This window comes from Phalaenopsis equestris, unplaced genomic scaffold (assembly GCF_001263595.1).
Source record: "Phalaenopsis equestris unplaced genomic scaffold, ASM126359v1 Scaffold000210, whole genome shotgun sequence".
NCBI lineage: Eukaryota > Viridiplantae > Streptophyta > Magnoliopsida > Asparagales > Orchidaceae > Phalaenopsis > Phalaenopsis equestris.
Window position 1 is genome coordinate 29,740 of NW_018164652.1, and position 24,387 is coordinate 54,126.

General features: G+C 33.5%; 1 protein-coding gene across 1 annotated transcript in view; it reads left to right on the plus strand.

Moving 5' to 3' along the window:
• LOC110023087 (kinesin-like protein KIN-14I) overlaps window positions 1–23,826 on the plus strand; it is a gene marked incomplete at its 5' end in the record, with an annotated part of 38,584 nt that extends 14,758 nt beyond the window's left edge. Inside the window, 18 exon segments of the mRNA XM_020722311.1 lie at window positions 385–484; window positions 594–775; window positions 884–999; window positions 1,109–1,211; window positions 1,812–1,964; window positions 2,061–2,207; window positions 2,313–2,513; window positions 13,493–13,657; window positions 13,774–13,935; window positions 14,178–14,318; window positions 14,409–14,603; window positions 14,953–15,079; window positions 15,179–15,381; window positions 15,542–15,724; window positions 17,271–17,366; window positions 21,038–21,235; window positions 21,836–22,107; window positions 23,294–23,826. Coding sequence (XP_020577970.1) covers window positions 385–484; window positions 594–775; window positions 884–999; window positions 1,109–1,211; window positions 1,812–1,964; window positions 2,061–2,207; window positions 2,313–2,513; window positions 13,493–13,657; window positions 13,774–13,935; window positions 14,178–14,318; window positions 14,409–14,603; window positions 14,953–15,079; window positions 15,179–15,381; window positions 15,542–15,724; window positions 17,271–17,366; window positions 21,038–21,235; window positions 21,836–22,107; window positions 23,294–23,624 — 3,075 coding nt within the window.
• Between the last annotated feature and the right edge of the window lie 561 nt (window positions 23,827–24,387).

The following is a 24,387-nucleotide window of genomic DNA, read 5'->3' on the forward strand; positions in this document are numbered from 1 at the left end:
CTAAGCAGAGTGCGAGTCCTGCTGGATGGGCTATGACTAATATAATGCTTGAGACAGCTTAACATATTGATTTTTTTTTAAACTTGACATCTCTGAGCTTGAGGTTTAAATTTTTACAGCTTCATGAATTCTATGCCCTCTAAGTTGTAAAGTCTTTTTTATTTGCCTTGCACATCAGCTCCCCCATACTCAAAAACTTCATGATGGCACTGTTGTGTAAGTGCAGTTTTCTCTTTTTTTTTGGTTCATCTAAGCACTCTGCAGTGCATTGCAATGCTTGTGCTATGATGGTGAAATGTTATAATCGCTTTGTTTTTCGTTTTCATTGTCTTGTATCAAATTTCTTGTTATATATATGCACTCATTGATGGTAAATTTCTTTAGGAGCTTGCAAGCATAATCAAACTTACGACCTATTCTAGTTTTAGCTTGTTTGAATGCAGAAAAGTGGTACAAGGCTCAAAATCTTCTGACTTTGGTAGTGGTAATGTTTATATTTTTCTATTGTTCCATTCTTCAAACCCCTGTTTTCTTTTCTTGTTATAAACTTTCATGAAGGCAGTTTTCTAACCATACTTATTAATGCTTCACAGAGGAGTTCATCTGGTTAGATGACAATAAATATATCGGAGATTTATTGACTGAATTTAAGGTAGCCAAAGACCGCAGTAAAGGAGAAATTTTGCACTGCAAACTAACATTTAAGAAAAGATTATTTCGAGAGTCTGAAGATGCTGTTGAAGATCCAGTGTGTGTTCAGTTGTCATATGTTCAGGTATGTGTGCTTGGACACTCCGAAATTCATATGTACCCATCAATAATTGGGAGTTCATTTTTCAGTTCTTCTATATGAAGTATATCTTTATTTTTTTTCTTTTGGCAGTTACAACATGACTATGTTTTGGGACATTATCCGGTTGGTAGGGATGATGCTACTCAACTATCTGCTCTTCAAATATTAGCTGAGATTGGATTTGTTGACAATCCCGATTCGTGTGTGTGAGTACCCAATTTTTTCAATTCCCAAGTAGTTAGTGAGTCCTCCCACTTATTTGTATATTATTTGTCGATAGAGTCTCTTCTTTCTAAATATTGGCTATCTTTACAGCGAGTGGACCTCTCTGCTCGAAAGATTCTTACCGAGACAAGTTGCAGTTACAAGGGCAAAGAGAGAATGGGAGCTTGATATACTTTCTCGTTATAATTTAATGGTAAAAACAAAACATTACATTTAATCTAATGGTAGTATAAAAGGAATATGAATTTAACATATTCTATTTTTACATTTAATTTCTTTATATTTTTATTTCCGTTAACCTCATTTAATTAATTGATTACCACGTTGTTCTTATTTTATTTTATTTTCCAGCTAATATATTTAATAAAATATATACTTTGTTTGAGCATTACTTATTATGCACAGTTTCCTTCCTCAAATATAAATTCAACACATTTCCGTTCGACTTTAATTTTAGAAAGGTTTGTATCAATAGTTTGTGGAAGTTATCAGAGACGTATATGATATAATACATATTAGTATTAAAAGTGTTTTAAAGTGATCCAAGTGTTTTTAAGTATAGAATGATTAAATCAAAGATTTATATTAGTTATGTATATTTTTTGTATTGATTATGGAGATGTTTAAAAATGATATTTAAAGTTAGTCGCCTTTGGATATGCTTTTGTAGAGGATAGTGTTATAATTGGTTGCGCTTTTACTGCAATAAATAGGAAGTTAAAAGTTAGGGAGGAATAGAGATGAATTAGAATTATTAAAACAATGACCATTAAAATTTTCCTTGTCCATGCAGGAGCACTTGTCTAAAGCTGATGCAAGACAACAGTTCCTTAGGATCCTTCATGCTCTTCCCTATGGAAACTCAGTTTTTTTCAATGTTCGCAAGATAGATGACCCAATTGGCCTTCTACCTGGCAGGATTAATTTAGGCATAAATAAGCGAGGGGTTAGTTGTAGTTCATTAATTCTTCTGACATATTTGATATAATGCATAGAATGCTTCTAACACGAATTTCTTTTTTTTCCCCATTTTGTATCATAGATTCATTTTTTTCGTCCTGTTCCCAAAGAATACTTACACTCAGCAGAGTTGAGGGATATTATGCAATTTGGTAGCAGCAACACTGCAATTTTCTTTAAGATGAGAGTTGCTGGCGTGCTTCAAATTTTTCAGTTTGAAACTAAGCAGGTCAGGGGTTATATTTTTTATTTTATATAGTTTAGCATTATTCCTTTAAAATTAATAATCTTATTAGTCAGTTGTTTGAGATAAGCCTTACATAAACCATTGCAGGGGGAGGAAATTTGTGTTGCTCTTCAAACACATATAAATGATGTCATACTCCGTAGGCACTCCAAAGCACAACCTCCTGCTACAAGATCTACTCCAGCTGATTCTTCTCATTCGGTTAATCCGCCAAGTTTAAATATCAACGAGAAAAGAATGCAGGACCTAATTAAAGCTTTTGAAGAATCCCAAAAGACTGCGGATAAAGTGAGCAAATGAAAACTTAGCTGTCTTATTCTCTTTCTAAGCATTATGATTTATATTTTTTTCCTTGCAGCATCGCCTGCTTGATTTTTACAGTATACATTATTATTATAACTAGGCTTTTACTATTTGCATTTTGAAGGAAAGATAATGATGAAAGCTAAGTTATCAATAAGATGAGGCAATGATTATCTGTGTTACTTTATTCATAGTTTATTCATCGGATGAATAGAAATTGATGAAGTAAAATTTTTTATGGGAGAATCTATGATTAATTAGTCATTTGCATATTATCTTACAGTAGAGAGCACCTACTATATAAAATGAGAGCTTCAACTTGTTTTTAAAGTTGGAGCCACTGAAATACACACTAATTTCTTTTATTTTGAAAAAAATAAATATTTTATGAATATTTTAAGTGATTTTAGGAGAATAGTTGATGGCATAACATAATAGCAGTTGTGGTGTATATATTAGGAGTGTAAAAAAAGCGATCAAATGAAATCATTGTTGATGACAAAACTTGAAAGTCCAGAAGTTGTTACTCGGTTAAGACAGATTATTGATGGTACTAAATTAAAATTTTTTTGTTAAGACAGTTAATTTAGGTTGTAATTGCTAGTTTCATTGAGAAGATTTGTATAGAAGCTTTACGTGAGTCTAGAAATAAATAATATATAAGGATATCTAAAGAGTTATTAAGAAAAATAAGGCGCTTTAAAAGCATGGCAAAAAAATATTTCTTTATAATGATTATGAGGAAGATTGTCTTACGCAAAGGATAGTTAAAAATGTTAAAAATTCAGTTTTGATGATTTATACAATAGGCTAGGTACTAAGAAAGTAAAAAACATAAATCTGTAAAAATAATTGAGGCAAAAGATAAGATATTTAAATACCTTGGTCACCTAGATTCATTAAAAATAAAGATAATAAGACTTAGTTTAAGCTTAATGCATCAAAGAGAGATGAAAGTGTTTGAAAAATTAAAAAGAAAACATAGTAAAAGCAACTTGAGCTGAATAATAATGCATATTGTGGATTGATCTTATTTAGGTAGAATGAACTGCGAGGAAGATGCATTAAGATGAACACTATATGAGTTGTTTATTTTGATTTGGAACGTTGGGGGTTGATATTATTGTAGTTTGGTTTGTAAATCTTTCTAATAAAACTTTGAAAACTAAGATAATATTAAATGATTGGAGAGTACCACTATTTAATGATAATATTATTATTTAAGTAAGATAATTACATGGAAATCAAATTTATGAATCATAGAATAAATTTATGGGAGAAGAGTGAAGAAATATAGACTTTAAAAGATACTTTGATACAGAAATTTGAATTAGTTTTATGCCATAAATATCTACTAAATATATTTTTCATGCTTTGATCATCAATGAAATAAATATAAAGAGCATACAAAAAATTTTCTTATAGTTTTATTGATCTTAAAAAATGCATGGTTGAGAACCACAAGTGCTAATTAAGATAAAAAATGTATATCCTATGAACACGCTTGTCTTATTAGTGACATATAATTTGGTATTGACTAACATTATAATTTGCAAATGTTGGATCTTTGAGTTTTCAATTCTTTAAGATTTTTTAATTTATCTTTTGAGCTTATTTTGATCTTATTGGTGTTTTCCGTGTTCTTTCGATAATAACTTGTGAGAATGGATTGGATCGAAGTTCTATAGTTGAGGTATAATTTCATGAAAGTTCTCCGCACCTTTCTTCGTTTATACCTTCTATTATTATGATTTCCTTCAATTTTCACCTCAAGGCTAAAGCTTCAACTTTTTTTTTATATAATTTATTGTATTTTTTTGGAAAAATAAGTGGTGTGATGATTAAAAAGCATTCTTTGTAGCGATCATTCTTTTGTTTCTAGCTAGCAATTGTTTCAACAATGTTTATTTTTGCTTTCTTTATGTCATAGTTAAAATTTTGGTTGCTTAATATATGTACATTATTAGATTTGTTCCAGATGTTCGATTTAATGCTCATAGATCTTAGAAATTTATGGTGCTATAAGGATTCTTTAATACATTTATAAATTTTAATAATTTCTTAATTTAATAGTCAATAAGGCCTAGTAGTTATTAGAAGCATGCTTTAGTGAATTAATACACAATTCGTTTGTGCTTTATGCTAGAAAATACCCTTTTCTCTTTGTTCAACGCTTTGAACAATTATATTATTGATTTAAGAATGACACTATTTTAATTGATGAGATCTTTGCCAAAATAAATGAATGAGAAAACAATGGGGGATGCTTAGCCGATAATTGTGGGTAAAAGGATTCTTCCTCATCTTGTGCAGTGATTATAGATATACATGTGGCAAAGCTATAAATAGCGATGTCAAAAGCATGCTTTTGTGGCGCCCCGTTTCAAATACCCAAGGGAACCGAAGAGGGGGAGAGGAAATGAGGAGTCCAAAAATTGAAGAGTGGGAGTTGAAACGAGGGGTCAGGAATACAAGGGATGAATTTGCTCTATAATTTGTCGAGTGAGGAGACATATGAGATCGTGAGGACGACTTACCTAGGGAATCGATCGATGCGAGACGAAAGCAGGATGTTTGACAGGCGCAAGTTAGGGCTTCCTCTTAGTCAGAGGCAACAACGTCGACGGGCGACGACGTCTCTGTCGAGCAGAGAGGAGACAACGACTTCGGTGTCAATCAAAGGAGGAGCTGACGTTGGTATCGTTCAACAGAAGAGGAAGCGTGAGGGAGAAGCCAAATGAGCGAAGTTATCGAGGTGTGAAGCCTACCCTCTCAACCTAAGCATAGTGTGTGGGTCATGCGTTCTTTGTGTGCGGCGAAGAAGCAACAACATCGCGTGCAAGGGAGGGGAGGAAGATGGTTCAAGTGGATTAGGGTTCGATCGAAATATAAAGGTAAAATTTGATAATTTTAATTAACTAATTTTATAAGAAAATTATATGACACACACACATAAATATACATTATAATGTTATTATACAATTTTATTAAATTAGGATTATTGGTTTAGAATTTCAGATTTGAGGGGAATAGAAGGAGATGAAGTGTTCAAGTTAGAGGAGAAAGATTTACCCAAACAAACTTCGGTAAGGAAAGTTTGGGTTTATTATAATTTAATTAATGATTTTTAATAGCAAAATAAAGTTAATTAGGATTTCATAAAGTAAAACGATGGAAATTAAAACTTAATTAATGTAAAGTTAATAATTAATTAAAATAATATGAATAAATTAAATTTTAGTAATAGAAATACCATGTTTATTATATACATCAATTTTAGAAAAGTTAAGATCAAGGTGAATCTAAGAATAAATAAATCATCATTGAGGTGAGTACTCAGTTTCTTATACTATGGTAATATTCTGTTTATTCTGGACCCAGTGTATTTATTGGTACTATCACAAGATCAAGGTGAATCTAAGAATAAATAAATCGTCATTGAGGTGAGTACTCAGTTTCTTATACTTTGGTAATATTCTTTTTATTCTGGACCCAGTGTATTTATTGGTACTATCAATAATTATTTTAAAATTGTTGCAAACCGAGGATTTTAAATTCTATTAAATTTTTGTTTATATTGTAAGAATGATGCGTATGCAAATTAAAATGAAATATTTTTTATTGAATAATAGCTTTTATAAAATGCTTGTATGTGTATGTTTGATTATGATGGAATCACCATTTTATTGTACTAGTTGAATAATGCTAAGGTACCCGTGCAAGTAAATAAAAAAAATATTAATATTGAAGTACTTTAATTGATATAATTTTTATATGTGATTCTGTGACAGTTGTACAAATATAAAATGCTATTGATATAGTAAAACTCATTGAATAACATGAAATATTGTAAGTAGGGGTGTAAATGAGTCGAGTTGAGCTCGAGCCGCCCTCGGCTAGAGCTTGATTAATCTTATCAACTTTGCGCTCGAGTTCGAGCTTAAATCTATGAGTTTGAGTCGGCTTGTTTATTATAAAAGAGACAAATTAATATTAATTTAAGGTATTGTTATCATAAGATGATAAATAGAAATGTAAAATGAGCAATTAAGAGAGAAATAATAAGAAATCACTTATTATAAAATATAAAATATTATTATTTTAAACATTTTTAACACTTCAAAGGTAAAGTCCTCAAATTTAATATATTCTGAGTATATTTTATATTAATATTTTTTTTAAACAAGTCGACTAGCGAGTCGAGTCCGACTAGCGAGTTGAGTCGGGGCTAGCTTGAGTTTGACTTGTTAGCTCATTGAGCTCAGTTCACGAGTCGGCTCACGAGTCGGCTTGACTCACATCCCTAATCGTAAGTGATCATATTCTTAAAATATCAAATATTTTGTATTAATTTATGAAAAACTTAATTCGCATGCATATTATTTTATTTTTTCTTGTTTTACTATAGTTTATGAGTGTGAGCATTCACTGACTTTGGTTTGCTCTCAATTGTTTTAAATAAATTTTTAGGTGTAATTAATCAGTTAAAATATGAATATATTAAAATATGAATAAGAGAAGTGTGCGAACTAGAGGAGAATAGGAGGCGAAGTGTGCGAACTAGAGGACGGCTCGAGCTTGATTAATCTTATCGACTTTGCGCTCGAGTTCGAGCTTAAATCTATGAGTTTGAGTCGGCTTGTTTATTATAAAAGAGACAAATTAATATTAATTTAAGGTATTGTTATCATAAGATGATAAATAGAAATGTAAAATGAGCAATTATGAGAGAAATAATAAGAAATCACTTATTATAAAATATAAAATATTATTATTTTAAACATTTTTAACACTTCAAAGGTAAAGTCCTCAAATTTAATATATTCTGAGTATATTTTATATTAATATTTTTTTTAAACAAGTCGACTAGCGAGTTGAGTCGGGGCTAGCTTGAGTTTGACTTGTTAGCTCATTGAGCTCAGTTCACGAGTCGGCTCACGAGTCGGCTTGACTCACATCCCTAATCGTAAGTGCTCATATTCTTAAAATATCAAATATTTTGTATTAATTTATGAAAAACTTAATTCGCATGCATATTATTTTATTTTTTCTTGTTTTACTATAGTTTATGAGTGTGAGCATTCACTGACTTTGGTTTGCTCACAATTGTTTTAAATAAATTTTTAGGTGTAATTAATCAGTTAAAATATGAATAAGAGAAGATATAATATTTATAAAAGATGCAGACAACCTGTAATGAGGTAATTTTAATTGGACTGGTTTAAATTAATTTCTTTAGTTGTTTTTTCATTAGTTAAATGTAAAATGAATATAGAAAATTTAGTTTCCACCATCTGATCGTCCATACTGTCTTGGTTAATTCCAACTCCCTGGTCGGGTCGTGCCAAAAATGGTATCAGAGACAAGATTTATGATTAATTAATTTAACCTTGATAAAATATCGAACAGGATAATTATAAGAAAGTTATAATAATAATAATAATTAAAAATTTAAGTTAACTCAAATTAGTTTTTATATTCATTTAGGCATAGAAATACACCTGAAATTATAGAGGAAGAGAATCCGATAGAAAATTTATGGATAATTCATGTCGATCTGCTTAAGGAGAGATGACTCGCTGTCTGTTTATGAATTTCACTCTATAAATTGTCGATTGAGGAGACAGGCGAGATTGCGAGGATGAATTATCGAGGGAATCGATCGACGCGTGGCGAAAGCAGGAGGATCGACAGGTGCAAGTTAGGGCTTTCCTATAGCTGGAGGCAATGATGTTGACAGACGTCTCTATCGAGCAGAGAGGAAGTGACATCGGTGTCAGGTGGAGGAAGAGGAGCCAACATTAGTGTCGTGGAGGAGAAGAAGAAAGAGAGAAAAAAGCCGAAGGAGGGAAGTTGTCAAGGCGTGAAGCGGAGGAGGGGAGGAAGACATTTCGAGTGGAAACCAAAACATAAAGGTAAAATTTAATAATTAAAATTAATTGTTTTAATAAGAAAATATGAGTATGTATATGTGTGTGTGTGTGTGTGTGTGTGTATAATTAGTATTCATGGTTTAGAATTTCATATTTGAGGAGAATAGGAGGCGAAGTGTGCGAACTAGAGGAGGACGATTGACTTGAGCAAACTTTTAGAGGGATAGTTTGGGTTTATATTATAATTTAATTAATGATTTTTATTAGCAAAATAAAGTTAATTAGGATTTCATAAAGTAAAATGATGGAAATTAATATTTAATTAATGTAAAATTAAATAATATGAATAAATTAAATTTTAGTAATATAAATACCATGTTTATTATAGGCTTCAATTTTAGAAAAATCAAGATCAAGGCGAATCCAAAAACAAATAAATCGTCATCGAGGTGAGTTCTCATGTTCTTATACTCTAATAATATTTTACTTATTCCGGACCAAATACATATATTGGTACTGTCACTAGTTAATTTAAATTAGTGCAAAATTATGATTTTATATTCCATTGAATTTTTATTCATATTGTAAAAATGATATATGTACTAAACATTGTTTTAATTATCATATATATTGAATGCTATATAAGTATATTGATTGCTACGCAAATTAAAATTAAATAATTTTTTTGTAAATAATTATTTTCATAGAATGCTTGTATGTGTATGTTTGGTTATGATGAAGTCACCCTTTTATTATACTAGCAGGAGAACGCTAAGGTACCCGTGCACATGAATGGAAAAAGATATTGATATTAAAGTATCTTAATTGATACAATTTTTAGGCGGTGCTTCTGTGACGGGTACAAATATAGATATGTTATTGATATAGTAAAACTCATTGAATAACATAAAATATGGTAAGATATCATATTCTTAAAATATCAAATATTTTATACTGATTTATTAAGAACTTAACTGACATGCATATTATTTTTTTCCTTGTATTACTTTAGTTTAGGAGTGTGAACATTCACTGATTTGGTTAGTGCGCAGTTGTTTTAAACTAACTTTTTATGTGTAATTATTATTTTTTTAAATATGAGCAATAGAAGAGAGTTTATAGAAGACAAATAATCTGTAATGAGGTAAATTTAATTCTACTGATTTAAATTAATTTTTTAGTTGTTTTTTCATTCGTTAAACGTTAAATGAATATAGAAAATATAATTTCCACCATCCGACTGTTTGCACTCGCTTTGTTTATTCCAAACCTCGGGCCGGGTCGTGCCAATAGTGATATCAGAGACAAGGTTTATCATTAATTAATATAACCTTGATGGAAAAGCCTATAGGGTAATTATAAGAAAATTATAATAATAATAAAAACAAAAAATTTAAGTTAACTCAAATTAATAATTGTATTCATTTAGGCATAGAGATACACTTCAAATTATAGAAGGGCATCCTTTAAAAAATGGGGTTTTAACATATATAGGTCTCCAAACATTACTATTTATAGGTTGAGGTTTCAAAACTTATAAATTACAGGGGCCGGTTTCCATTACAAATATCATGAGAGAAACGTTAATAGCCAAGCCTCCTCAACCCCGACGAAGTTCCTCTTGCCCAAAATCTATCGCGATGCGCCGCGAAACTTTCTTGCTTTATCTTCTCCATCTTCACCTCCACTTTCTTATCCCTCCCACCCTCCGACCTCTTAAACACTCCTATTTTCTTCAAGCTCAACGGACAAAACGCTTCCGGCTACGCCACCTTGAACTCAAACCCTCTCCTTCCCTTTCATCCTCTCCGCCCTCCTCGACATCAAGTACGGTCTGTTGTGTCCCCACTTGCTCCCATTAAACATCAATACAAACTCTCTAACAAAGTTTTTGAGCCTACTCCAATTGCCGACGAAGTTTGTCGTCTGAGCTCCAACAATGTTTCTAAGAGCAAAGGATTCCTTGACAATGATGACATCAATTCAAGATAAATTATGTCGAATTTGTACAGAGCGGTGAGGCGAAGGAGGTTGGAATGATTTTGGGCGAGAGGAATTTCACCGGGGTTGAGGAGGTTCAAATATTAATGATTCTCTATATGATATTTGTAACAGAGACCGTCTCCCATAATTTTTAAGTATTGAAAACTCTACCGGTAAATTGTAATGTTTGGGGACTTCCATAAGTAAAAACCCCTTAAAAAATTTATGGATAGTTCATGTCGACGTGCTTAAGGTGAGATTACTTGCGGTCTGTTTATAAATTTTGAAGATGGAATTTTTATAAGTGGGAAAAATTGTGACATCTCGTTTCAAATACCCAAGTGAACCGAGCAAGCAGAGAGGAAGCGAAGACTCGGGAAATTGAAGAGGGAGAGTTGAAACGAGGGTCAGGAACACAAGGTTTGAACTCACTCTATAAATTGTTGAGTGGGGAGACAAAGGCGAGATCGTGAGGATGACTTACGAAGGGAATCAATTGATGTGAGACGAAAGCAGGAGGATGGTGATGTCTCTGTCGAGTAGAGAGGTGGTGATAAGCAAAGGAAGAGGAGTCAAATTCAGCGTTGTGCAGAAGAAGAGGAAACATGAGGAAGAAGCCGAACGAGGGAACTTATTGCGGTGTGAAGCCTACCCTTTCGACCGAACCCTAGTGTGTGGGTCGGGCGTTTTTTGTGTGCAAAGAAGTAGCAACATTGCTTGTAGAGGAGGGGAGGATGTCTGGTTCGAGTGGATTAAGCTTTGACTGAAATATTTGTAATAATAAACATTTAAAAAAAATTCAATTTTAAAAAAAAATCCATTAAAAAAATCGAAGCTTCGCTGGTAATGACACTGTGCAGGTATCGTTCAAGCGAAAAATCCACCGCTCATGAGTTAAGAATGATGGGGAAGTTTGTCTTCTTTCATTCGAACCCATCACGAGAGAGTGCTTATCGGGCACCAACCCCTGCTTTTGGTGTCATCAGCCCAGACACATGGCGAGCTCATGCTCTACCTTAGGCCAGAGACCTCAGGTTGATACTAAAGTTAGTGCTCCACCTACTCAAAGGACTTTCGAAGACAGACAGAGGATGGTAGAGTTGTTACGATCGGCTCCAACTCCGAGTTAGACTCGCAAAGGTGTGCAACCATGAGTATATGCACCAACTCGGTAGGAATCAAATGATTCACTTCACGTCATTACAGGTTTTTGTTTCTCAGCATAATTTGTTATTTAACTGTCATTTTTAGAAAAAGGTTTGATAGATTGATTTGATTGATAGGAGATGATTAGTTTATAAGAAGAGAAGCACTGTTGTGATGATCATTATCTGTCTATTTGTTGCTATATTTTACTTTTTTATTATTTTATTTGTTTTATATAATTTGATGATCATACATATTTGTTAGAAGATTGCTTATATGTGTATTAGGGATTATTGACTTTTTTATATATTATTATTGTTGACTAATATTAATCTTTAGAAATATTTTTCATCATCTGGTTGTCCATAACGTCTTAGTTAATTCTAAGTTCTTGGGTTAGGTTATGACAATTAAAGTTATAAAGAAATTACTAAGTAGACTAGTTTATCTGGTGCGCTCTGTTAAGTACGAGAAGTGTGACAAGCAGGCTCCATATTTAATTCCTCGAGACATGAGTCGTGAGAATGCATGTCCTTGTACAATTTCAACTCTCGTTGTGCCAAAAAAAGGTTATCTACTTTGGGATGACTTATATATGAAATGGATAGGAGCATAAAGTTTGCAGTGAAATTGTCTTTGATACAACAAGACGATATTCTATCAGGATAGACTTTGGGATGATTTATATATGAAATGGATATGAGCATAAATTTTGCAGTGAAATTGTCTTTGATACAACAAGACGATAGATTTGTTATGGTGGTGGTAGATTAATTCTAGAAGCCTTTAGAAACGAAGAAAAAGCTTATCTTCACTCGAGAAAATGATACTGAGCGTCATTCCGCGTTCCACATTTCGCAAGATCGCGAGATCTAGCTATTGCATCTGGGATCCCATCCTATCATCTACTTCAGCCCAATATTCCTTTCTCTATGATTATTTTCCTTTTTTTTATTTCCAATTAGGGTATTTCCTTTTAGATGACTATATGTGTATGTGTTTTTTCTGTTTCGACAACTTTTGCAACTTTTGCTATCGTTATTGTGTTTTGGAGGCTTTCTTCTTTTTTATGCTCTCTGGAGGGATGTATCATCTTTCTTTTGCAAGTGATGTATCTGTTTCTTGCTTAGGAACAGGTTGTGAATTCTCCCCGTCGTCTGTGTTTTGCCATTTCACCGTTCAATCGCTATTTTTAATCAGGGCAGCCACTGAAAGCTCCAAATGTGCTGTCCAAGAACAGATTTTGCCTCCTATCTCCTTCCAAACACCCCCGATTGCACCTATCCTCCTCATACCTTTCCAGAATGACCTTCCCTCAAAACCGGCTTACCAAGCACCTTCTAGGAGCCTTAGAACTGTATTATATAGTTTTGGTTGAAATCGAACCACATAAATCTTAGGTTTTCTCTATATTATGTTTCCTTTCTATTCAACATTGATTGGTGAAACATGGCTCTCATATCTGATGTTCATAGCATTAGGGTTATTTGATACCATCCTTACCCCACTTTTGAATAGCATAACCAAATTATTTAATTAGATATGACAAGACATTTTCTGAATGTTAAACAAAATGGAGAGTTAAAAGAATATTCAAACACCATACATAAAGTTAAGCCAATCTCTCTCTGTATCTCTCCAAAATCATATATTTAGGGCCGCTCTCTCACTGAAAGTCCACAGCAACATTCTTCTTCACCTTAGTTGCCTTTTGATTTGTCGAAATACTTTTGTAAACATTATAATTCTATGATTTTTTCGTCTAAAATAATAAAAAAAAATTGCACGAGGAAATCTACTTTTCTCAGCCTTTTCTGTAAAGAACTGAATTGGCTTTGGATTTGTCGAAATGTATGTTATAATCTGCTTTTGACTGAGATAAAGCTCCCGAAACTATTATTACAACCAGATAAAATTTCTTCATTGCTTTTCTTACCATCGATTGACTACCAAATTTTGTAGTTGTTGGAAGAATTACATGCAAAAGAAAAGCGAGAAACAGAGATGCAGGAAGAACTGGAAGGGCTTCGAGACTCTTTACAGTCGGAAAAGGAAAACTTACAAGAAATCATCAGTGAGCGGGATAAACTTAAAACTTTATATGATGAGAAGGAGTCTGATTTGCAGGTATTTTTCCAATATTAGTTTGGTAAATATTTGATAAATTAACAGTATCAGTTTTATAATAATTGCTACAAGATTATATTTTTATTCCATATTTTAATTATATATAAATGTAACAGACTGCATTAACTGATAAACAAAGCATTGAAGCTAAGCTAGCAAAGCTGAGCTCACCAGGACATCAATCTTTAGGAAATCATGCTAGGAGGCAAACCATGCCTGGATTTGGAAGTGGAGATGGAGGCGCTGATTATGTTAGAAATGGTATTGATGACTGTCAGGTGTGTCATTCCAATTCTTATTTTCTGTTTCTTTTGGGGATCTGTGGCCGCATGGTTTCGGGCTCTTTACTTAGTTTTGCTATCTTTTGAAAGTTAGTCTTAACATCAAAATGCAGCATGCTTTTTTTTCCATGGAATTTAATGTGTCACTAGTAATTAAAATATGCTAAGTTCTTCTTCCGAAGAGAATAAAAATTCTGTAATCAACTTATTTATGTGGCCCCTATGGTCTCCTGAATCAGACAATAAGCAAAGTTCAACAAGATTTGAAGATGCGCACCAAGGAGTTGCAAGCATCTAAAGATACTAATAAGACTCTGCTGAAGGAGAAATATTTGCTTGAGCAGAGGATGCAAAGGATTGAAAAGAAGAAAAATGATGAGGTCATTCCTTTTTTTTTAATTTCACTAAGGAGTTTTATTACTTTTTAGAGTATATATAAGATTTCCAATTGTTTCATATTTAACATACAGATTACTATGGCTACAAAGCATTTTGAAGTTGAGCGCCAGAATTTACAATTATGCATTGTAGAATTGGAACAGAAATTGGAAAGTGCAATGAGATCCTTGAGTGTTGCCGAATCTACTCTTGCAATCAGAGATACTGAACTAGATACTTTACGTGATGACTTAAAGGAGTTAGAAGAATTGCGAGAAATGAGGGAGGTGAGAAAAATTGGCATTCTCTTTCTAAGTTAGCATGTATATTCAAATTTGGGTTTTGTTTGGCTGTGATGTGAGTCATGTGACCGGAAATGCTTTTATGCTTCAGCGGTGCTTGTACATGTTTGGGCACGTAAGTGTAAACCGCTTTCATTGTCTTGTACAATGTGGGCCTAAAAACATGTGAAAGTTAAATGTTTTAAGGCTAAGCGCTTGTGCTGCTATGATTTTCAGTTTGCTTTTTGTTTTTGTTAGTTCCCTCCAAAAAAATGAAAAGCATTTTATTTTTGCAAACACCTAAAACAGGTTACTTTTGATTGATGCTTGTAGGTTATCTGTAATTTTCTTTCAGGATATTGATAGGAAAAATGAGCAAACAGCTGCATTATTGAAAAAGCAAGGCGCACAGCTTGCTGAGCTTGATGCACTTTACAAAGAAGAGCAAGTTTTACGGAAAAAATATTATAATATTATTGAAGGTTTAGTTATCGCTATTTATGTTTTGAATCTTTTTTTCATAGAATATGACATTTATTAGTGTACTATAGCTTGTAATTATGAGCAATTGCATAAAACAGATATGAAAGGCAAGATAAGGGTTTTTTGCCGTTTACGTCCGTTAAATGATAAGGAAGTTGCTGATAAGGAAAAGAACGTGGTAGTCCCAATAGATGAGTTTACTGTTGGGCATCCCTGGAAGGATGAGAAATTAAAACAGCATATATATGATCGTGTTTTTGGTCCAAATGCTTCACAAGAAGATATTTTTGCTGATACCAAGGTACTTAATTCTCAAAACAAAGTTGTTATGTTTGAGTTTCTCCGATATGCTCTAGCTGTGATGCATCCTTGATTGCATTGATTTTTTCCAAAAAAAAAAAAAACCAAAGAATAGTCTCTCATCTAAAAAAATCTTTCTGGGGTTCTGGGGTGTTATGCAGTATCTAATACAATCTGCTGTTGATGGTTATAATGTATGCATATTCGCCTATGGACAAACTGGTTCTGGTAAGACTTTTACGATATATGGTTCAGAAAAGCATTCTGGAATTACCCCAAGGGCCATAGTTGAGCTATTCAAAATAACCGATCGTGATGGCAGCAAGTTCTCATTTTCTTTGAAGGTATTGAATAATTATGTTTTATTTACTACTTTTGATGTAGCAAGATTTTGACCAGAGCATGTTATTTGATTTTAAAGCACTTACAAGGGTTGTTTTTGGTTTAAATGTTTAGCTTGATAATCAAAATTTTTGGTTATGCTTGAGATTTTCACTCTCTTTGGATTCTATTTTGAATTGAACTTCACAAATGTAGGACCGTTAAGAATTAGATGGCATGAATATCAGCTTCTTTCCTAAAATATTTTAAGGGAGGGAACTGTTACTTGAAAATATGTGCAAAAATATGCGATCGAGAAACAAATAAAATGATAAATATAGGTCTCACTCTATAAAGATTGCAATCACTAAGTACCGAAACTAAAATGAAACTATTTGAAAGATTGAAATGGGTATGCATAAAAATTTTGAAGATTAATTAAAATCTGGAGCTTCTAGTTTAAGAAAGTAACAACACAGAAGGTTGAAATCATGTGGTTGAAAGTCGTAGGGATTATATTTAACTAGGATACTTAATGTTGGTCTATTTGGAAATCAGATCATTTGATACTAATAGAATTGGTATATTTAATGTTTCTCTCTCACTCTCTCTCGCTGGGTGCGAATGAAAGGGAGAGGAACTCCCCCTCGTTCTTAACTCAGCGGTGGAGTTTTTGCTCGAACGACTCCAGCACCATCTGTTGTGCAAATGTCGTAAACGGTTAAATTTTTTTTTTATATAATTAAGTTAATTATTTATTTATGATACTATTATTATTATTATTATTATTATTATTATTATTATTATTATTATTACAGAACCAAGGTGGTCAATGCATCATTAGAAGGATGTATAAATTTAAGATTGAAGAATTAGCAAGAAAAATAGCAACAAACAAAAAATAATATGGATAGGAGCTTTTCTGAAAATACTAGCAAATAATAGTTTGAACACATTTCATAAAACTCAATTTGAATGAATGGAATAATAGGATTCATAAATTCCATCGCAGATCATTAGAATAAGTCTAAAGATGATGCTATTGCTACTGATGATCCTTTATGAAATGAAATCCTTTATTCTAGCCTCAAACTATTTTGATTGTTTAAGTATTACCATGAAATGAATTTAATGTGACTCTTACATGTTCAAGCAATTTTTAATATGAACAGATTAATGCTTGACATTAGTAACGCCAACTTTGAGTGACTATTGCTTGGCAACCAATGTGGCAAAAGTAAATGGTTAATCGTGCAAGGTTTCTGTTAAATATCAAATAAGACGCAACGTAAATGATTTTGTGCATTAATGCACAAAATTTCAGGCAGATTACCATATTTTATTTTAGATATCTTACATCTGATTGTTGATTCAACTTTGCATTCATCCAAACTTATAGGTACATATCATTTGGTGTGATCAATTTTCTGTTAATTATTGTCCCAATTAAAATCTACTGGTGCCATAATTAGACAGTTTTGAAACTAAATTAATATGGATTTTAGACATGAACATTTTTTTCTTTGCCTTAATTTTAACATTACGGAGCGCCTACGTGTGATTTTGCAGGTTTACATTGTAGAGCTATATCAAGATACTCTTGTGGATCTCTTACTATCAAAGAATGCTAAACGTTCCAAATTAGAAATAAAAAAAGACTCGAAGGTAATTTATTTAATGATTTTTTTTTTATTTCTCTACTCCGAATTGCTGCATCATGATTTGTTGTACACAAACAAGAGACAAGTTTAGAGTGGTAGCTTGAAATATATTATAAATTATATTTAGATTTTGTTTTAATAGTTCATTAAATTATAAGTTGGAAAAGCATACAAATCCTTTACATTTTTATTTTTTTGTGTCAGATTTATTGACCTGTACATTTTTATTTTTTGTGTTAGCTTTATTGACCTGTATTCTTGCTAGCGATTCATACTTGTAACAGTAAGTTTGGTCTTATCCACGGTTGCTCCGTTCAACTTCTCTAATTTACTTAATCATGCTTTCACTTTTCATCATCCTATGCACGAGACCATGATTTTACAATCCTTTGAATTTTTGCATGATAGCTTTCTTGTGTTTATTTTAGGTAATTAAATGAAATTCAAATGAGATCTTTAATGATATGCATCCTTTTTTAAGGATGGCTTTGGTGGTTTGTTTACTGATCACAAAATTGCTCTTGGTAATGCTTGATAATAGTTAGGTATTGTCTCTTCCCATGGTCCACCTTATCTGCACATACTGTTCCTTGTTGTACATGTACAAGTAACAAACTTACTACTCTTTAGCTTTCTTTTCAGGATTTGTTAATATCATTATTCCTTGATGCTTAGTTTCAAGGATACTGTTCCCTGTTGTACATGTACAAGTAACAAACTTACTACTCTTATCGCTTGAGGCACTTCAGGGGCTCCATAAGTTTCCTAGGTGGCTATAGGAGAACGGGAGAATGCCTTTTGCGCTTGCAACCAAGATCCCAATGTATGCTAAATCATAGGCACCATCTCATTGCAAACATTTGCCAGATAATATACTTAAATCTTGAAACCTTTATCTTGATTTATTCTTTAAATTAAAATGAATCAATGGAGTAGTCATTTAATGTTTTGCATCCTTGAGTAGTCAAATTGAAAGTCAATTGATCCATACACACCACTGGGAGATATTTCTCTTTTAAGGTTCTCTTTCATCTCATTCCTACTCTATACATAGTCATGACATATTTTTTTTCCATTGCTACTCTTCCAATAAACTCTGGTTTGACTAGTTAGCTTTATTTTGGTAAATCCAATCCACTAGATTATCTACTTTACTCAAAATATTATATCAAGTAAATGCTTTAAGTGCAAGATCAATTAACAAGAATTACCAAAGTACAAAAAAAAATACAAAATAGTAAATATATAAAGGATGATGTGAAGGGATGAAATATCTCATGGTACTGAGAAAAAAAGAAAGGAGAAGAAGAGCTCGTGAATTATCTTGCTTAAGGACTTGATGAATCCTTGAGAATGATGATATATTTTATTTTTATTTTGATTACTTCCTTGTATGGTAAATTATATATGGAATATTTTTTAGTAGAAAAACCATCACTCAGTACTCCTGTCAAAATAATCTTGTTATTGATCATCATGATTTTTTGTCTTCGGGCCCGGTTGGGGCAGCTTATAAGTTTGAAAACGTCGTCTCACCATTTGGAAAACACGTTTCGATAACTTCTCCAAAAATGCGGTTGGGTTTTTACACTAAACGCAGATTGCGGGTCGAACCCTGCGGGTCACCTGCGGGTCGCGTTTCAGGATAAGCACAAGCTGCCCCAAACTCACCCTTCATTATTTTTTTAGAATTAAATGAAAATATGACACTAAATAGGACGCAATGGAGAAAAGGATTCATTTAGCCGACCCCACTTAGTGGGATTAAGGCTTTGTTGTTGTTTGTTGTATTGATGAGATGGATAGGGGAATAGCTACAACAGGAGAGTAAAAAAGTTATTCTTGTCTTAATAGAAGATCTTTGTTGACAAATTTTATTTAATTTATTTTTTCCTTTGTTGACAAGTAGTAATGAAAAGTTAGGGATTCATTCGCCTGTCATAAGAGTGTTTAATTTTTCTCCCGCTCAATTTGTTGTTCATTATCTATACGTTTACTTGAAACACTTTTATGATCACCATAATCTTATGGTCTTTATAAAGAAAAAAAATGCTTTTATTCTAGAGGTCCAGGTTTTCTCTCAGACAATGTTGATCAACTATACAAAGTCTAAAGCTTTCAGTAAGAAATCACCTTCGGTTGACTTAAGGAAATCCCTAGAAGCTTGCTTGAATATAATCACAATCATATAACAAGGAATGGGACCATAACCAAGATCAGGTATTGGTGGTGTCTTATGATATTCATTTACCGTTCCAGTGTCATTGCCCATGATGCTGCCTTGTAGTCGATTTGACCTGAGCTTATCTACCGGTTCTCTCATGTCCCATCCCAGGTCTCATGAGACCAGCCAGCTAAGCATGGGGTGGGATTGACCATCCCTTTCCTCGTTTCCTTGCCCTTTCTGATTGCCGCCTGCTCCTTCCCTTTGCCTTTTTTGATTGCCACCCGAAAAGGAGGGCCTCCCCTTCCTAACCCTTCCTATTTTACATCCTAGCAATTATATTCATCTTATTTTGCTTGTTAGGGTTAGTTTTTGGCTGCTTGTTGATTTCAGAGTTTTCCCTTGAGTCTCCTCTCTCGCTGGAGCTGTATCGAACGGGGGGTGGTGCTTCAGCTCTATCCTGCTCCGAGGTGGTGTTGTATTCTCCCCCTATTTTTCCTTCCTACCCCTTCTTCTTCACCTACCCTAGCCGCCGACCTCTCCATATTCTTCCAGTTGCCCTGCCACCCTTCCTTTTCTGTCACAATATTGTTGTCCAGCTCTTCTGGCCAACACCCAGCACGCTGTCCTATCCCTCCTTGCAGCAGCCCTTGCTCTCCACCCCTCCCGACCACATAACCGCACCTTGCCATCTCTTCCCCTGCAGCAGTCATTGCTGTCTGGTCTTCCAAATCATCAACCGGCACCATCCCGACCTTTTCCTACACTCCCACTTGTCGTCCACCCTCTCCCAAGCCCCACCAACAATCACTTATCCCGCCCCCCTCATCCCCAATCACCAACCTCCAGCATCCTCACCTTCCCCGCCTACTCTACCTAAACTCGGCCACTACTACTGTGCAACCGCCTCGCCAACGCCACCACTATTCTTGGGTCTTCTTATCCAGCCATAGCTATTGGAAGCCCATCCTCACCTTCCCCGCCTACTCTACCTAAACTCTGCCACTACTACTGTGAAACCGCCTCGCCAACGCCACCACTATCCTTGGGTCTTCTTATCCAGCCATAGCTATTGGAAGCTATTCAGTTTGTGTCATGTGTAACCATAACTCAGTGATAATAAAAGTTTGCTTTCGTTTCTGTTGATTTTTGAACTAGTTCTAGCAATTTTGTATCAGTGCTTAGCTTAACCCTAGTTCTATCATTGGGTTTCCTAACATATGCCATAAGCCAAATATTTTATTTCCTACCACAAAATACCCTTTCCACTTCCATAAATACCAACCCTAACCATGCTACCAACAAGATATATGCCCGAGCCCACTGTGGATGGGATACGGCGAGAGTTTCGTTGTCTTCAACAAAGACTTGCGTAGATTGATAAGATGACCGAGGGATCTGGAGTGTCGAAGGGGAGAAAGCAATACATGGCATTTTGTTACTATCACTTTACTTTTTAATACTAAAGATTTATAGACCCTTTTTATTATCTTAAAATTCTTTTCATGCAGGGAATGGTTTCTATAGAAAATGTCACAATTCTACAAGTGTCAACCTTTGAAGAATTGATGGCTGTTATTGAAATGGGAGCTGAGCGTCGACATGTAGCTGGAACCCAAATGAATGATGATAGTTCAAGATCACATTTAATATTGTCCATCATAATTGAAAGCACCAATCATCAAACTCAAGCTGTCGCAAGAGGAAAGGTAAAAATGCACTTAATAAAATAAAGCAAACATTTCATTCTTGACTATGTTCTCTTAAACATTTTGAATGATACAACCCTTTTATGAAGTCCTTCAATCATATTATGCTGTGATAACTTGAACTTACAATAAATGATTCATTTGAACTTCTTCTCTTTCTCTTCCCTCACCTGTCCTTTTTCATACCATTACAAAGTGGATCTTCTTGAAGGTCGTATCATATTTTCTGTAAGTTAATACTTTGACATGATGGACATGTATTTGAAAATTTTAAATGTTATTTTTTACTAATTTCTTGAGTAAGCTTTGACCAAAAAAAAAGAAAAAAAAACTCCATTTTCTGGAAATTTAGATGACCATTTTGTACATTGCTTATGATGAAATTTAAAAACTAAAATATGGCACAGTACCATTTTACTTTAAATTAATAAATCACACTGTCATGTTGATTTGTTAAACACAATTTTTCCTCGTAAGCTCGTCTATGAGCTTTACCATGCTCTCTGACTATCTTTTTTTTTTTTTTTGAAGCTCGTCTATGAGGCTTACCATGCTCTCTGACAACATCTATCTTTTTTTTTTTTTGTTGAAATATTGCAGCTTAGTTTTGTAGATCTTGCTGGTTCGGAAAGGATAAAGAAATCTGGTTCTTCGGGAAATCAATTGAAAGAAGCTCAAAGCATTAATAAATCACTTTCAGCCCTTGGGGACGTGATAAGTGCTTTGTGTTCCGAGGATCAACACATACCTTATAGGAACCACAAATTGACAATGCTCATGAGTGATTCGCTTGGTGGCAATGCAAAGACACTTATGTTTGTCAATGCGTCTCCAGCTGAGACAAATTTGGATGAAACTTACAACTCTCTTGTGTAAGTTCTCTTTTAATTACTTAAATTTTTTTTCATATTTTTGGTTGCTAATTTGGCTTTATCTTGAGGATTTTTTTTAATTTTTACATTGAGGTTTTTGTTTATATTGCTGGAAATTGTAATACCTTTTTCTTGCAATGACGGAGAAATTCAGCCCACTTTCTCAGTCTCAGTTTTTGTTTATAATGTATTAAATCTTGTTGTTTATCATCATCATTATTACCTTTTTCTTAGCTATTTGAGGTCAATGTTCTAATCTTTATTTTCCATTTTTTTTTCTGAGGTTCTGAATTAGCTCTTCATAAATCGTTTTGCACAATTCTTAGGTGTATCATTTTTCCTTTTTAATCCTCCAACATTAGTTTTATCAACTTGTTTAACATGCATAATTTTTATCCTTAGTTGCACAAATCTAGAACTCTTATCTTCTGTTTGTTTTTAATACCGTAAAACCATTTTTTAATTTATTATTCCTTGTTCAGGCACATTAATCATAATATTCTCGTTTCTATCATATTCAAGTTAGATAAGAATTGACTTTTGTAGCCCAACATTTGAGAAAATATTTCCATACGAAATACGCAGACAGTCTTAGGTGCGTAATAACCCCTCAATAACCTCCGCTTCGGGGTTATTGGGTATTAATTCCAATAGCATATAACCGCAATAACCTCCCAATACTTTTCGTTTGTTTTATTTTGGTGTTATTCATAGGCTATTAGGGGGTATTGCAGAGTTACTGGAATACGCACGCAGAGCTGCGTGCGTATTCCGTATGGAAAAATTTGAAACCATATACAGCAATGCCAGCCCAATAAAATCTTCCTTTAAGCCCCAAAAGTTAATGCTTAAAAAGTCTATATGGTAATCTGGGATGATTGATTATTTGAAACCATATACAGCTATGCCAGCCCAATAAAATCTTCCTTTAAGCCCCCAAAAGTTAATTCTTAAAAAGTCTATATGGTAATCTGGGATGATTGATAATTTGAAAGATTATGATTCACAAAGATGCCTTAAAACTCGTTGGGTGAATTCTAAAGCGAAATTAACATTCAGGCAAGTGTTCCAGCACATATACTCTAATTTTCAGAAGATGGGAATATCCATTTTTTTTATTTTTTATTGTTTAGTTCTGCTAAATCATGTCTGTAATAGCTTCCAATGTTTTTACTTAATGTTGCAGATATGCATCCAGAGTAAGATGTATTATAAATGATCCAAGTAAAAATGTAACCTCAAAAGAGATTGCTCGTTTGAAGAAAATGATTGCCTACTGGAAGGAGCAAGCCGGTAAACGCGGCGAGGATGAAGAAATGGAAGAAATTCAGGAGGAAAGACCGAAAGAGAGAAAAGACACGCCAGTAGAGAAATCTGTAACAGAGAGAAGAGAGACACATTCACAAGAGAAAAAAGAGTTACAGGAAGACAGGCATCCTAGGAACAGAAGGGAGTTGCAAGAAGAAAGACAGCCGAAAGAACGAAAAGATCGTCGCAGCTCAAATCAATCCGTTTGAGCATCTTATTTTATCTGAAAAAGTTGTGACTTTTGTCTCTGGTCCATTTTTTTATTTTTGATGGCTATATTCCAATCAATAGCCATTCCATACTATCTGTATAGTTTGGGTTGATAATGCTGATCTACAATTGCTCTTGTATACAGAAACACCACAGAAAGCACGGTCTTATATATAGAAAAAATGCCTGCTTCTATGATACCTATTTATGATGTTTGATCATTTTGTAACAGGTTATATAAATTACTGGATGACATTTTCTTATAATTCAATTTGAATTGCTGATAATATGAGATGAAGGCATTGGGTGGGGCATGATGAGAAGCTGTGGAGCTAAAGACATCTGATTTTGATTTAAAGTCAAACTCTAGTGTTTTTCCAAACAAATCAATTTCTAATTGAAGTGATAGAGTTCCAGGCGTTCGTAAAGAGAATTAATTATGAGATTATATACTAAGGAAATATTTTCTGGATGTCAGTTTTGAAGAGGCAAATAATCAAGTTAATAAGATACACAAATGTGAACCATTATATGATGAGCCCATATGGAAGATAAAAGGGACCTCATGCTAATGTGCTTATGTCACTTAAACAGGCAAGGCGGCCATATAAATGATATGTTCTAAAACTAAGAAAGAACATTGCCTTCTGTATATATAAAAATATATCAACATGCATCTCAAGGTAGATGAATAGCTCAAGAAGAAGATGTGGTCGATTGAACATGGCTTTTGACGATTATTTTTTGGCTGAATATTGGCTA